The following is a 15412-nucleotide window of genomic DNA, read 5'->3' as shown; positions in this document are numbered from 1 at the left end:
TTTTTTTTCCAGCACAACATTAACTTGTGGTTCCACAGGTGCTTTTTGGCACACACACACACTGCCACACATGGAGCATCCCGGTCGTAGTGTGGATTTAAGTCCACTCAAAGGATTACCTAAATTCCCCACAAGTCCACAGTGGAGACATTCGTCGGTGCCATGGTTACTGGACATGGAGACATCGGGAGCCCACTCCGGATCACACGCACAAACCCCCCCCCCCCCCCGCGCACGGTCGCGGTGACCCGGAGTCGTTGTTTTCTCCGAGTTCTAAAAACGGTCTCGACACAGTGAGCTCGGGACGCAACCCGCTTTGTGGTGTTTTACACACTTTGTTACGCATCAAAACGCACACTCGGGCCGGGGGCGCTTTGATGTCCCTCCTTAGCCTGTTGTGTGCGTCCAATGTCAGCAAACCAGACGCTGTATTTGCAACTGGAGACAATTTAGCCTCTGGGGGGGGGGGGTTGCGTGTGTGTTGTGTGTCTGAGTTGACCTCCCGTGACCTTGGGGAGACCCAGACTCCTACACATCTGCGCCAACAGTTTCCCGTTTGAATGCAGCAGTCACGCTTCTGGGTATGTGTGTGTGTGTGTTTTTGTGCGTCTGAACCCGGTGGGAAGCGCCAAGCTGTTCCTGTTGTGCATTGCGTAACTCCTTCCAAAACCTGTGAATGCACGAACCCACAGAGTGGCGGGGCTCACGGGGTCATCAGACCGCACCTGACCTCCTTAAAGCTGACGAGGCCTCGCGTTGGAGTCCATGACCCTCAAGAAGACCTCAGAAAAAAGACCTCAGCATTGATTTAAAGGGAGTGAGAGGAAGGGGAACGCTGCGTAAAGCCCGAGAGCTGCTTCCTGTTAGACCACCAGACGGCGATTTAAACGCTCAATCTGATAGGTGGTCACAGTCCGTACTTAAACGAGTACGAATACCCACTGAAGCGCTCACGGAAGCTCCGTGAGTGAGTGTAAACACTCCCACGTGATGGGCCGAGGGCTTGATACGGCGTTTGTTTTCCTGCCGCACTTCCCCCCCCCCCGCTGTTGGTTTTGGCAACAAAGGCCCACGCGGAGCACTGACTCTGGAAATAGGCCGTACCTTTGACCTATTTAGAGGGACGGAGAAACCGGTAGAAGCTTCAAAACCCCGCGCGCGGCCTTTGGGCCTCAACATGCTGGGTTTTAGCAAGCTTGCACTTTGTGTGTAAGCCGCGGGAGCGGTGCGCTCATCTGAAAAGTCCGGAAGTGTCGTCTCCGTCCCGGCTGGATCACCTTCTCACGGGCCTTCACCTTTTCTGCTGCGGGAGCGGAAACCCCGGCATCAACATTCACAGGGGTCGAAAGGGAGGTCGAAGCTGTCACTGACAATAAAAAAAAAACAGAGAAACAAACACCAATGCGTCATATTCTCTGAATGGTTCCACTCACTTGATGGGAATGGAACATATGCTGCAGGCCCGCAGTAATGCGCACACTGAAGATCTGCGACCAGATGGATGGATGACTCTCAGTAGGGTGTCACAGAGGGGACACCGACCCCCCCCCCCCCCCTTATTGAAGCATTAAAGTCAGGTGTTGAACACACTGCAAAAAACGTCAGCCTTCACAGTTATTTTAAATATCCAAGAAAGTGGTGAAACATTAAATGAAAACTTCAGAAGATTAGTAGCGCATTAAAAAAAATACATCATTGTGAGACATTTATTGTTATTATTTATTTATTTTAAACAGTAAATTATTGTAATGCCCCGGTTTCTCCCTTCATCGCGGTGGCTTGAATTTGAATTTTTGACTTAAGTTAAATCTCAAACCTTCTCTTACTCCGACGAACCCCAAGAAAAAAAAGGGTGTAATCTTTGCAGCGTGCTGCAGTGGACGGGGCGGGGCGAGGCAGGAGGGGGGATAGGGGGGGGCGGTTCCTTCGGTGCGCGTGTTTGTGTCCGTGAGGAAGAATCAGCTGGTCGAAAAGGACATTTGGAGAACGGCGCGTGTTTGCTTGTGCGTGTGTGAACGTGTGTACGCAAAAAAAGAAGAAAAAAAAATCCCACTCAGAAGAGGTGTGGTGGGGGGGGCAGGGAGGGGTCAGGGGGGAGTGGGCGGGGCGAGCTGCAGACAACAGAACAGCGCACGGAGTTCCTATTGGAGGAAACAGTGTGCGCGCAGATCCGGACGAGGACGGTCGCAGCGCGTCCCGGGACACGGTGACTGATCCGCGCGAGCTGCCCTTCGGTTTACCGTAAGCGCCTCGCTCCTTTTCTCGCGACCTACGGGGGTGGGGGGGGGAGGAGGAGGAATGCGCTGTTTGTTCACGCTCGTGCGTCTACGCGGCGACTTTTAACTGACGCGCGCCGTCGGACTCTCTCCAAACGGTAAACGACGGCGTGCACGGGCGGACATTTAAACCTCGTCGACATTGTGAAAGGACACCGGCTGGCGTTCTACTTTCGCGCACTACTTTTTGTCTCATTGCATGCGTATAAACAACAACAACAACAACAACAACAACTTGCAGTGGCTGCTTCACCTGGTCGCTGTAGCTGCACTTTGGTTTCCTCCACTAATTGCTGCTTCGTAAGGACCCACATGCATACACACAAGAACGGCTGCAGCCAGGAGGATACAGTGAGTGTGTGTGTGTGTGTGTGTGTGTGTGTGTGTGTGTGTGTGTGTGTGTGTGTGAGAGAGAGAAAAAGCTCCATTAGCTGTGACCCAATGTAGGCTAATCTCTGCATGCTGCTAAACGTCCTGCTTCCTCCCTCCTTCCTTCCTTCCTTCCTTCCTTCTTGGTGCACAAAAGAGACTTTGGGTCTGTTAAATATCAGGCATCATTAAGGCCTTTAAGAGGCTCTGAGTGGTAGAATCGAACTACTGTGTGTGTGCGCGTGGCTGGAACGTCATTAAATACTACTTGCATTTTTTGGGGGTTCAGAAAATACAGTTAATCTGTAAAACCCACTAGTAAAACACGGCTCATGCTCAATTTAACACTCTAGATCTCCTCTCATGATGCTGAAATACTTTCTGTGCAGGAGGGACCAAAAATATCAGCAAATGTCAATCACTTGCAGTCAGCCCCCCCCCCCCTCTAAACTCACAAACACACACATGATCAGCACAGTTTGTCCTTTTGGCCAGCTGTTGGATTGGTGTGAACACGCACGCAAGCCCATGCAAGAACGTGTGAGATATAAAACTGTGGTATATAAAAAAAAGAAGATAGTGAGCAATGGAGAGGTTGTCTCTTCAGTGTGTGTGTGTGTGTGTGTGTGTGTGTGTGTGTGTGAGAGAGACACAGATTCTCAGTCAGCAGAGCGACCTAAAGATAGCGGAGCCCCAGTGGAGACAGTAATTGGTGGGGTGAAAAAAGAGAGGGAGGGAGACATTGTTCGAACCATCTGATATCTGTTGTATAATAATCTTTAGAATGGAGACGCGCTGAGAGAAAGGGAAGAGAGACCAAGAGAGTCAAAGAGTGAGTGGAGCTATATAGTGAGAGAAAAGTGTGTGTGTGTTTGTGTAGATTTAGTTTGCCGAACCTTTGTTGGAAAACAGTGTCCGTTGTCGTTTCAGAGCTGCTAAAAAAGTCGTTTCTTCCTTTTTTAGGAGCACATTATTCTTCAATTGATGTTCAATTGAACATCCAAATAATGAGGACTAAATGCTGCTCAACAGCTCGACTTATTGCTGTGTGTGTGTGTGTGTGTGTGTGTGTGTGTGTGAGAGAGAGTCTCTCCCCCCTCCCTCCCCTCTACCCTCCCCCTTCATTCTGCAGGTGGCAAGTGGTCTTGTGTGGAGAGGGTTTCTTATTTAGTCTTAGAACCCCCCCAGGCTTTGTTTAGGTGCAGCCTTGTGTGTGTGTGTGTGTGTGTGTGCACACAATGGCCGTCTTTGCACTGGATCCGGTGCGCTCGCACATTCATTTGTTTTCTCTTCAGCAGAGACGGATGTATCTAGTTTTTTTTTTTGTCCCTTGTCTCAAATAGACGCCTGTTTTAAAGAATGTTGTTGAATTCACACCCGCTGATGATGTCGTGACATTGTTAACTACCATCCTTTTCATAGGTTGACGTTTATTTTCACCCTCTCATTCAGTGAACGCTGTGATCTCCGGCTTGTGTGGATTTTTGATTGATGTCCTGTGCTGTGTCCAGTCCTTCAGGAGCAGGGCGCTGGCGGGACCCCAGGGCGCCACCCCCCCCCCCCCCACTGAGAGAACACCATGGCCTTAGCGGGATGCCCCGACTACTTCCTCCATCACTCAAACTACCAGGTGAATTGCTTTGTGGGTCGGCCGCGTGCGTGGTGGCAGCGCGTCAGTCGGGAGCTCCTTGGGGGGGGGGCTCCGTTTTGGGTTTAGGCACCGATAACGTACTGGGCGAGGTTTAGGAAAACGTCACGTTTTGGGTTGTGAAGAATTAATCCGCTTCTTATCGCATTTTAAAAAACGTCCAAAAGTTCTTTGCAGATTTGCATTTTTCGTTCTCCAGACTTTCTAAAAATCCACCTGGATCAAAGAGGAGGGACTTGGGCTCGTCGACTGGAAGATTCATGCAAAGGGTCTTAAGCCCATAACATTAGGAACCCAAACCAAGTGGAAATGTGCTACTATTTGAGCTGTTGAGGACGGCGTCTGTGTTTAATTCCGCCCTCAAAACCTCTGTGACAGCTGGGGCCGAGTCATTGATGTGCAAGGAAACCTCAGGTCCAAATCTGGACCCAAGTCATAAACTGTGATTGTTCGGTCCTCAAAGAGTTGTGATGCGCTCTTCGCCGAATGCATCTCGCCATCTCTCCCTGCACTTTCTACCTGCACATTTTGCATTCTGCAATGGTCTAATTGACCATTGGAAAGTTCAATTATGCAGTTAACATTGTCCTTAATAATAATAATTTTCAAGTTCAAGTCTTTTTAAATTTGGTCAAGTTGAGTCTGAACCAAGTCGGGTGTAAATCAATCAAATCAAACCCCAAATTAAGAACACAGGCGTTTGAAGCTATTTTTACATAGTGGCTGAACTGTAAAGGTCCGGGTAAAGAGAATAATGAGTGACTAATCCTAAATATTGTTAATTTCCGTGGGTTTTGAGTAGTGTCCGTGTGAGTCCGCTGGCTTCACAGCGAGTGACTCCTGGCCCAGTTGGGTGAAGCATGGCGTCCGTGCAGCTTCGGCGGACTCACATCCTCTGTGGAACTCCGGCAAAATGAGCCCTTTGTTGCCGCGCTGGGATTTTCTCCAGCGCAACCCGCCCGTCACCTAAAGAATTTGGCTAAAGCGCACCGTGTGGGTCTATAAATAGAGCGCTAAACAAACAACAACGAGCTGTGGGCTCCCCACACTCCCCCCCCCCCCCCCCCCCCCCACCCCCCCTCCCCCTCCCCAGGCGGCTCGGGATCGACGGCACGACGTCTCGCTGGGTCTCGGCGGCGGCGGAGGTGACGTAGCCTCGGCTTAGCGGAGGTGGAAGAACGCAGCTCCCCCTGCCGAACCGGACCGTGGGACCCGCCGAGCCCCGGTGGAGCTGACGTGGAGCCGGGTTGCAGCCGGGTTGGAGCCGGGTTGGAGCTGGATGGGTTCGCGTTAGTTTCCAGGAAGGCGCTTTGCACCAGTGAGGCTGCAGTGAATCGAATCCCCAAAGAAAACAACATTCCTGCACACTGCATCCAGCGGAGAGAGAAAAAAAACCCACGGTTTTAATAGTCAGAGGAAGCAAAAAAGTGGGTTACAACATTGTGTATGTGTGTGTGTGTGTGTGTGTGTGTCATGCTGTATCACATCAACACACACACACACACACATTACCCCATCTGTAAGCAGTCACTGTAGGTTTAGTGTGTGAAGAGCAAATGAGCCCTTGTTTCTGCATACTTGCATAACGCTACACATAACTGGGCATCGTTTCAGGCCTGTGTATATGGTGTGTGTGTGTGTGTGTGTGTGTGTGTACGCATGCATCGTTAGTGAGAACTTTAGAGCTCCTCCAGAAAGTGTCTCATAGGAAGCAGCCGGCAGATCCCCTTGCATTCTAGCGCTTATCTGTTCATGCAGAGTCCTGCGAGAAGGAATCCGCGTTTTGTCAAGAGGTCGGAGGTCGGCGGCTCCACGCAGGGCGACGGGCGCGCTCGGCCGCGGCGTCGATTCTCCGAGACGTTGGCGCTGCGGGGCTGCGGAGTGACGCTGTGGAGACGTTTGCTGGTGTCGAGACTATCCAGAAAAACCTGAAGCTTCGAAGCTTCAGGCCAAAGATCTTTTCTGACTGCATGAAGAAAAGAGAAAAGCCCGGCCCAAACAGATTTCTTGAAGACGAGAAAAACCTCACTGACAAACCGAGGGGATCGTGAAGGGACGATTTGATCTGTATATCGTTTGTGTAGTAATAGCATCCCGCTCAGACACCAGATCCTGGGGGTGATGCATGAGTCACAACGTTATACACATAAACACGACGTCACTGCGTTGCTTAAATTCCTCCCCGCGAATGTTTTCAGAACCATGATGTGATGAACCGTCGCTCTGTGTAATCATGGAACAGAGACCGGACTTTCCCTTGGACTTATAACACTGCTGCGAGTATTGCTATCTGTCGCTAGATCGAGGTCCCCTTCCGGCCTCCAACTACACACTGTGTACACAGTGTGTCCACAAATAGGTAATCCCACACTATCGCTGAGTGGGACAGACACACCTGTGTAACAAATGCAACGCCTTCCGCTCTGGATGTGTCCGCACATTTCATTCATCCACTGGGTCTGCAGTGATGTGATTACTGCTCTAGTTTTATTTATCCAGCTTTAGTGCATCTAGTAGAAATATGTCATTGCATAATTTTGTATAATTACCATAACAGCGCCTGCCATATGTGGTATGTTAATGAGTAAATGTATCCGAGGGGGGGGTTTGGGAGAGAGTTGTTGTAGCTGCAGACTTTCCCTTTCAGCTCAAAGGCCCTGCAGCCAAGTTGCCTTCCTTGGAAAGCTTTTGGCTGCTGCTTCTCAGAGCTGTAAATCTCACTCGGGGCATTAATGGAGTGGAGCTGTGAGTATAACTTTCTGTGCGTGTGTGTGTGTGTGTGTGTGCGTCCGTGCACAGCATGAACCAAGGCCACGAGCGGTTTCCTGGAAGCATCTCTTCCTCGCTTTTCTTTTTCCTAGAAAAGGGAAGGTTGAAAAATTTGTTTGGCTTTCTTCACTCCCCTTCTCCACTGCAGCTCTCTCGCCCTCAGGCTGCTTCAAATTAGACAACGTGTGAGGAACTTGGCAGTGTATAAGCGCGCGCTTGTGTGTGTGTGTGAGACTTGTGAGATTGCATAAGTGTTCCTGAGCTGGTATGTGTTTGCTCTTAAAATGGACCGATCTGTTGTCTTTTTGAATCGGACACAATCAGTTTCACATGTGGCGGTTTTGTGTGTGTGTGTGTGTGTGTGTGTGTGTGTGTGTGTGTGTGTGTGTGTGTGTGTGTGTGTGTGTGTGTGTGTGTGTGTGTGTGTGTGTGTGTGTGTGTGTGTGTGTGTGTGTGTGTGTGTGTGAGAGAGACAGAGCAGGGTTCAGAAAGTCACCGTCCAGGCTTTAAGTTTCACTGACTTCTGAACTCGAGGCGTGATGTTCCACCGTCTGCGTGACCCTCTGAACTCGCGTGGCCTTCACTGACGTGTGTGACTGCTTGGATTTTACAACACTGTCTTTGCCTTTTTGTTTTTAATCCACTTTCTTCTTGTCCTTTGCCCTCTTTGACAGGAAAGCATGGACCGCTCTTCCTCCCGCCGGCCCGAGGAGCTGATTGTTCCAGGCTTTCAGCGCTCGGCCAATCAAAACCTGCCACATCACCATGGTAACCGTCCACTCCTCGTCCAACCACGTCAGATCTGTTTGGCGGGGATGCAAATATGAAACCATGAAATATGGCTGTTTTTATGTCTTTTTCTACTCCCGATGTCGTAAAAGATGACACAGTTCTTTCCATATTTTACACTTTCCACGTTTTACTTTCCACAGCTTTTCTTTATTGGATCTCGACGGCACATTTGCTGGCCGACTGAATGTTCCTCCTCTGTTCCTATAAATCCCCCCACTATCTTCATCTGCATCCAGGACATTGTCTACCCTTCATCACTGCCGGCTCTGCTGCTCAGTGTTAAAATGGCCACCCTCTCCCTCCCCCCATTTTTATCTACCACCTCCCCCCCCCCCTTCTCTTAATATTTTCCCAGAAATCCCTTCAGGCATCGTGGAAAAGCTTGGATTTCACCTCCACATGGAAATGTTGAGAATGAAAAAGCACTAACTGAAGGTGATGAGTCAGGTTGAGAGGAAAAATAAAAAAGTAAACTACAATTGGCATCATAAATAATTCATAGACTTCATTAAACCGCCTCGATTGTATTAACTGCTTTAGAGCAGTGGAGAGTTATGCCTTTAAGTCATGGAGACCCAAATATTACCGTCTCACGCATCGACCAATAGCACCGCTCCTTTCTGCCATCGTCTGGCAGCGGCGTTACGAGCGTTTGAACGAAGCGCAGACTCCAGTTAACCAATGAGGTGAAGGCTTTCTGTACGAACGAAGAATTTCCCATCGAGAGTCCAAACGCGTCGAAGCTGCCTCTCTGAGAAGCGTTTTTACATCAGATGTTGCCAGATGTTAAGATGACGAATGTTTCAGGTAGTCCGCGGAAACCGACGATACTGTGAAAACACGTACAATACAAGTTTATGAAGTATTTGTTGACCACTTCTCTAACATGTACTTTAAGTTTAAGATGTTAAATATGACTGCAGTATTTTTATTGCATATGAAGTAGCTTGAGCATCCATCTCCTCTCTCTGACTCCTAGGCTGATTGCAGGTTGTCATGGCGAGGGACCGAGAGCGCTCATTCAGTGTATTCTGGGATGTGACCGGAGCGAACTGGCCGTCAGTGTTCAGCAGTTCATCTGCAGTTCGTGGAAGGGAGGAAGGAGGTGTTTTTTTAATGCTATACGTCCTCTGGCTTCCCTCACTGGGGCCAGCCGTGCCACCCGGGGGGGGGGGGGGGGGGGGATGACACCATCATCATCCTCTTAAAGCTGCGGCCGGCTTATCAGCCTCAAACAAAAGAAAGAAAAAAGTGATGCTTTTACGGAGGAGAACGCCCTCCAAACCCCAGATAAATATGACCTGGGTGGATTTTTGGCCTTGATTGAAAAGCCATAAATTGGAAACTTTTTTAGTCTGTTCAGAAAACTGATCTTTCCAATGACAACAGAACTTTAGTTATTCCTCATTCACGACTGCTGAACTTCAACCACTCCCAAAAAGTAGTCAACGAATAGATTAATCACAGAAGATTTACCGTTTCATACTTTCACAAAATAAAGATTAAAGCAGTAAAGTGCAAATTAACATACTATGACCTGTCAAAATGTCTGGGGTTAAGTAAGAAGGAGGTTACGGCTTTACTTAATAATCACCTGTGAACTGTCTTCTCTAATCTGCGTGTGATTCCCCCCCCCCCCCCCCCCCAAACCCATGTCCCACTCATGAACCCCAGCGTCACATGACCTCGTGTCCCCCAGTCTGTCCTGTGCTTGTGTTTTAAGTATGTCATGCAAGCCCCTTCCTGCGGTCTGAGATCAGACCGGCCGACTCCTGCTGTTCCTCCTCTTCGGCCCCGCCGTGCGTGTTTGTGTGCAGCACAATGTGTGCTTTCTCTCCTGTGTAATTACATGCACAAGATCATCGACGCTGGGTATCGTACAGGATGTCCTAGACTCTTCAGTCTGTGTGTGTGTTTTGGAGCCCTACTTAGTCCTGATCATTTGGCCACCACGTGCAGGCTGTAAGAAGTGCTGTAATTTCGTCTTCCTGGAATTTCAGGAATGTGTGGGGTGAGTGGCTGGAACGCACAGGACACAAACATAAAGAAACACGTACAAGGCCTTAAATGGACAATCCCCCCCCCCCCCCCCCCCAAATGATCATTTTTTGTTCGCAAAGACACAAAATGCACTTGCAGTGTTATTTCCATCTAGTCGTAGTCTCACAGATTCCCAAAACAAAAGGTCTTCCTCGTACAAAATGCACGTGGTGAGCAGTTACTTAAACACTTTATTCGACCAATCTGCTGGTAAAGTACTCTCTTTAACCTAAAAAAAAAGGCTTTACCGGGAGACTTTTTACCTCCAGGTAGCACCCGCATTAGCTTCCACGCGCGCGTGAGAAATGCTAAGGAGTCTGCAGTCTGGATGTTCTACTCCATCGCTCCCCGTGGGGTGATTGATTTAAGTGTTGATCCTGGATGGACTTCAGTTAATTAGTTACAGGTCAGGTGAAGACAGCGGCCCTGCCCGCAAAGGGCCTTGTTGACTGCGTCCTTTCACTTGGACCGCTGTGTGGTTTCCGTCCATCGGGGACTTTGGTTCCAACTCCCAGCGCTTGATAAACTGCTCGGCCCCGTGATCCTGTGTGTGTGTGTGTGTGTGTGTGTGTGTGTGTGGCTCAGTCATTGGAAGAGCTCCAAAGTGAAATCCAACACAAGGAGGAGTGAAACCTTAAAACGAGACTCCGCGTTGCCTCCACGGTTCGGGAACTATTGCTCCTGGCAATATTTTGACTGTCGGTCGTGTTAAATTACCCCTAATTAAAGGTGCCTGCCAGAATGCATTGACTCTGCATGCAGGAGTGGGACGTAATGTCAAAAATGCTGAGCCTGTCTGTTTGAACCGTTAACCCTTCGCTCACCCCGACAAGAAAGCATTTCATAGAAGTGTTTGGCGTTTGAAGTCGTCTCCCCTGTGTCTCGTGATGCAGAAACACGACACGGGACACTTTTCAATCACCGGAGCTCACGCTGTATTTTAAGTTCTTTCCCACGGACTACCGAGAGGAAACATCTCTCAGACGGTCCAACCGAACAGATCCATTAGATGGACGCCCACAGCGTGTCACTCACCTTCTCCTTCCTTCCCTTCCCCCCCCCCCCCCCCCCCCTTTCCTTCTCACTTCCCGTCTCCGCCTCTCCGCATCCCGTCGAAAAAATAAAATAAAAAAACCTCCCGCAGAGGACGATGTGGATCTGGAGCAGCTGGTGAACGACATGAACTCCTCCACGGAGAGCGTGGGCCCCGCGCAGGCCGACACGGCGCGGCTCCTGAACCGCGGCGGCGGCGGCGTGGCCGCTCCTCGCCAGCAGCAGGGACACGGCCAGGCCCACCACCGCCGCCACACCCCGCCTCTGCTGCCTTCCTGCCCCCCCAGGGAGAGGCTGCTGCAGTCTCAGCCGATGCACATCCACGCCGTCAGGTAGACGCACGCAAACCGCCACATGAATTCTTCTTCTTTCTTTTTTTTTTAAACTTTGTTTGCATCAGAAGCTTTGAATGGCATTTTGTTTTTTTTAGCTTTTACTCGCCAGCAAATGTGTTAATGTTGTTTTGTTTATGTCACGGCTCAGTTAGTTACAAGTTGTTTTACGTCATCAGCAATCACTCTGCAGCTGATCCATTTCAGCTTTTACTTGCTTTTCTAATTCCGTGAATATTTAAGAACGCCATGTACATTGTTATCGAAGTCACTCTTTGCTCGTTCAATCAGAGACTCAAAATGTTGCGTTCATCAACGCAGGTACAAAGATGTTTCTCTGTCTGGTTCGTTATTGTCATTCCTCTCATCGTGTGTGTGTGTGTGTGTGTGTCTCCCTCTGCAGGTGTCTGCAGGAAGAGCACCTGCTGCGTCCGGCCTCCCTGCCTGCCATCCCCAACCCTTTCCCTGAGCTCTGCAGCCCGGCCGGCTCCCCCGTCCTCTGCCCCCTGCAGACCTCCAACAACCACGTAAGCCCCGCCCCCAAGCGCCACCTTTCCTCCGCCCCTTTCATGTAGGCTTTTGTTGTCACTGGTGGCCGCTGCGGTTGTGGTCGATGTCCTTTTGCTTGACCACAATCACAAGGGAGGATTTGTGCGTGTGTGTGTGTGTGTGTGTGTGTGTGTGTGTGTTCTTGAAACCAGCTGACCGGCCTGTTATGTTCCAGTTGTGTTGACTTTGGCCGCGGACGCCCCCTTTTCCTTCCATTACGCAACGCGGCTCACCCTGGGTTATCTGAGCGTGTGTGTTATTGTGGAAGCGTCATTATCAATCACACACACACACACACAGTGACAGACGTGTTTTTTTGTTGCTGCGGACGGAGGTGAGCGATGTCTCCAGGATGCTGCTGCGGGACACGGCGCAGACTTCCGTAGCAGAGCTGGGAAAAGCGTCTGGGAACGTCTGCATGTCGGCGCTTTCTGAACCTCCCGAAATCCGCAAGACGGGCGCCCATTTCCGGTTCACACGCTTCAACCTCGGCTCCTAACGTCACTGCGCGGGTGTCCGTGTGTGTGTGTGCGCGGGGAGTGTGTGTGTCATTAGCCTTGCCCTTCCTTCCCCCCCCCCCCCCCCCCCCCCGGTGGAGCGTCCTGTCTCACGAATTTTCCATCCCTCTCCAAAGACGTTTTGCAGGATGCCCACCCTGAACAATAAAGGTTAATTTAGATGCTCCCACTTTCGTGCGCACACAAACTCTCACACACTCAACGAGACACTCTCTCACACACACACACACACATGCGCATTTGATAAGGCCAAGCATCGTCTCACAAGGTCTGGAGTGAGAGAGCCAGTTTGCCGGGTGCACAAAGGACCTTTTGTACGTGTTTCAGCTGAACAGATGTTGCATCGGGCCTCATTTCGTTCAGTTTTACTCACTGAACTCTTTTCGTGAATCTGAACCATCTGAATCCTGTTTTGTTTTTTTTAAGGCAGTTTGGTGTTTTGTACCTAATGGTGCTGTGCTTGAGTTCGCACTGCATCATGACATGTCACCAGGTCCGAGTGGGCAGGAAATTCCCCAAGAATGCCTCACCTTGTCACAAAAACAGGAAGATTGTGTTTCTTCCTGCAGCTCCGGCAGCTTGTGCTGGAAGGAGTAAAAAGCACACGGAAAAATCACCTCCAACATTCCATGGTGTTTATCATCGTCGGCTAGAGAGAAAAAACCCGAAAAGCAAAGGAGGGTGACGTGAGGGGGATCGTGGGAAACGATAGACGCTTTCATCATTTCATAATTTCATCATTTCACGATCAATATTTGAAGCCCGGACACTTCTTTCCACCTGTCTTTTAAAGTAGGTCCGGTTTGAGCCGCGGTGTCACCATATTTCGATGCTGTCATTCACACCTCGTGGTGCTTATCACCTGCTGGGCATCAGCACGTCGGCCTCTTTGAGCATGTTTAGCGTGCCGTCGTTAGCATGCTGCTGTTAGCTCGCCGCTAGCTGCGGCCGATTAGCTGCGGCCTTTTAGCCGTGTCTAGCGTACGCCGTGACTGTGTTAATTCTTCTGAAAGCAGCCCCGGGGCCTCAGTGGCCTCCTTTGGTTTTGGCGCGTGTTAAAACCTTCGCGTACTTCGACCCTTTCCGATGCCGCGGGCTGGTCTTCGGCTGACGGCACCGTCACTGATCCAACGTTGTATTTGCTGTTGGCTTGTTTCTTTATCGTAGGATTTCTCTCCCTCCAGCTGTACAGTTGGAATCTAAGAATTCTTCACTAAGCTTCGACCTTTCTTTTTTTTTATTTTTTTTTAAATAAAGCGTAGGCCTGCACATCTTGTGCGTCACATGGAAGCTTTACGGCTTGAAATGGGTGCTGGGTAGTTGCGAGGGTTCGTCCTCAGGGTGCCGTGAACACATGCCATAGCGTCGGTAGTCTGATTACAGGCGAGGCTTACCGCCGGTTCCCACGCAAAGTTATGGCGTATTACACCACGCGGTTTAGTCATCTCCCCTCGGCTTGCACAAGAATTCGGTCATGGTCTGACTTGGCATCGCGGCGGCGGGCGTAACGCAACCCCTGCTTTTATCCGCGCGGCCAGAGACGCGGCGTTACCAACATCTGGGAGGCCCAGCGGTTAACGAGCCCCACTGATCGAGCGGAGAACTCTGGGTTCGCCCCCCCCCCCCCCCCCTCGGCCCCCCCCCCCCCCTCTGTGCTGGCAAGCACCCGCTCTGCTTTGAGCAAGGCGCGGGATGTCCTCCAGCTCAGGGTTCGGTGCTCATAGACGGACGCTGACCCCTGACCTCCCCTGTGGAAAAAGGCAAGAGGAAAAACCGTTTTGATGGGGGTCAGTTTCCCATGGTTTCTTTTTTTTTTATTGTTTTCTGATTATTTAAATATTTGGTGTTTGCGAAATTGTGTTTTTAGCCTTGCCAGCAGCGCCTGGGTATTGGCATCGAGGGTCGATTTGGTCGGTCCATCGCTTTGAAGTACCTCAACAGCTGTTGGCCAAACGACATGAGATTCTTCAAAGCCTTTCATGGTCCCCAGAGGAGGAGCAATAATTTACTCCTCTGTTTATGCTATTCAAAACTACAGAGTAATTCTGTAAACTGTATCTTCTTATATATATATATATATATATACGCGTGTGCGTGCATGTGCTGTAGCTGTGTCATGAAAAGTAATTCTACACCAAAGCTCTGAGTCACACACACACTCTGTTTAGGACTCCTACCTCCCCCTCTGTCTGTGGTCAGCTGATGAACCTCTGCACGCAATGGTCTGCTGACCCACTGCAATCAGATCAGGTGCACGTACACGTGTGTGTGTGTGTGTGTGTGTTTGTGTTATGAAGACCTCTGAGTTCCTTTCATGCAGTATATGTTCGATATGCCGAGGTGATGACTCAAAATTTTGACTATGCGCTAACACACAAACACATGTGAGCTTGTCTGAGGACTACATGCGTCATTACTGGCAAACTACGACTTGGTGCTACATTCACTTATTGCCATGGAAACCATACGAGAGCGGACTGTATGAGGAACCTCAGGTGCCATCTTGTCTTATGGTCGTTTTTCCCCATTCAGGATGCCAGATTTACTTTGTTTTTCTAAATTTGTGCGTGTATGCGCGTGTGCGTGCGTGTGCGTGTCGTAGCGAGGCGGGGAGGTGAGCCGCTCGGTGAGTCTTTGTGGTGGCGCTCCGATGAGGTGAAATTGAGTTTGCGCTGTCTGCAGAGCTAATCAGCTGCGCCGGGCTTGAAACCCGACCGCTGGCAGACGTGAGAGACAAATGACGCCGTAACGCAAGTCTCCCCCCTAAAGAATCACAATAGGGTTTATTAATAAATAGCTTTTTCATATACAAGAAATCTGCTTTTGTACTGCAAGAGTCAAAACCCGGAAATATCGAGTCGAAATACTGCCATAATATATTTAAAAGATATATAATACAATGTATTATAACTGTGTCTTATTTGTACATGCTATTTGACAATAGAGCTACATCAAAACATGTAATTTTGTGTGACTGTGGATTTCCGTAGGAAGTATTGTGTGTGTGTGTGTGTTTTTGTTCACGCTACAACAAAGTGCATAACTAGTATATAATCGACAACAAAT

The 15412-nt window shown here is 49.8% G+C and overlaps 1 protein-coding gene across 3 annotated transcripts in view; it reads left to right on the top strand.

The window, feature by feature from the left end:
* Window positions 1–2115: 2115 nt before the first annotated feature.
* Window positions 2116–15412, top strand: part of LOC119219466 (growth factor receptor-bound protein 10-like) — a 30899-nt gene continuing 17602 nt past the window's right edge. Inside the window, exons 1-5 of one of the 3 annotated variants that reach the window (XM_037474704.2) lie at window positions 2116–2241; window positions 4157–4275; window positions 7737–7830; window positions 11039–11279; window positions 11683–11806. In XM_037474704.2, coding sequence (XP_037330601.2) covers window positions 4225–4275; window positions 7737–7830; window positions 11039–11279; window positions 11683–11806 — 510 coding nt within the window. In that variant the 5' untranslated portion in view covers window positions 2116–2241; window positions 4157–4224. Of the gene's footprint in view, window positions 2242–2314; window positions 2628–4156; window positions 4276–5413; window positions 7039–7736; window positions 7831–11038; window positions 11280–11682; window positions 11807–15412 lie in introns of those variants that run through there. The other 2 variants (XM_037474705.2, XM_037474706.2) reach the window with 2 other exon arrangements.

The sequence above is a fragment of the Pungitius pungitius genome, chromosome 17 (assembly GCF_949316345.1).
Source record: "Pungitius pungitius chromosome 17, fPunPun2.1, whole genome shotgun sequence".
Taxonomy (NCBI): Eukaryota; Metazoa; Chordata; class Actinopteri; order Perciformes; family Gasterosteidae; genus Pungitius; species Pungitius pungitius.
This window is presented reverse-complemented; position numbering and strand designations above follow the sequence as displayed.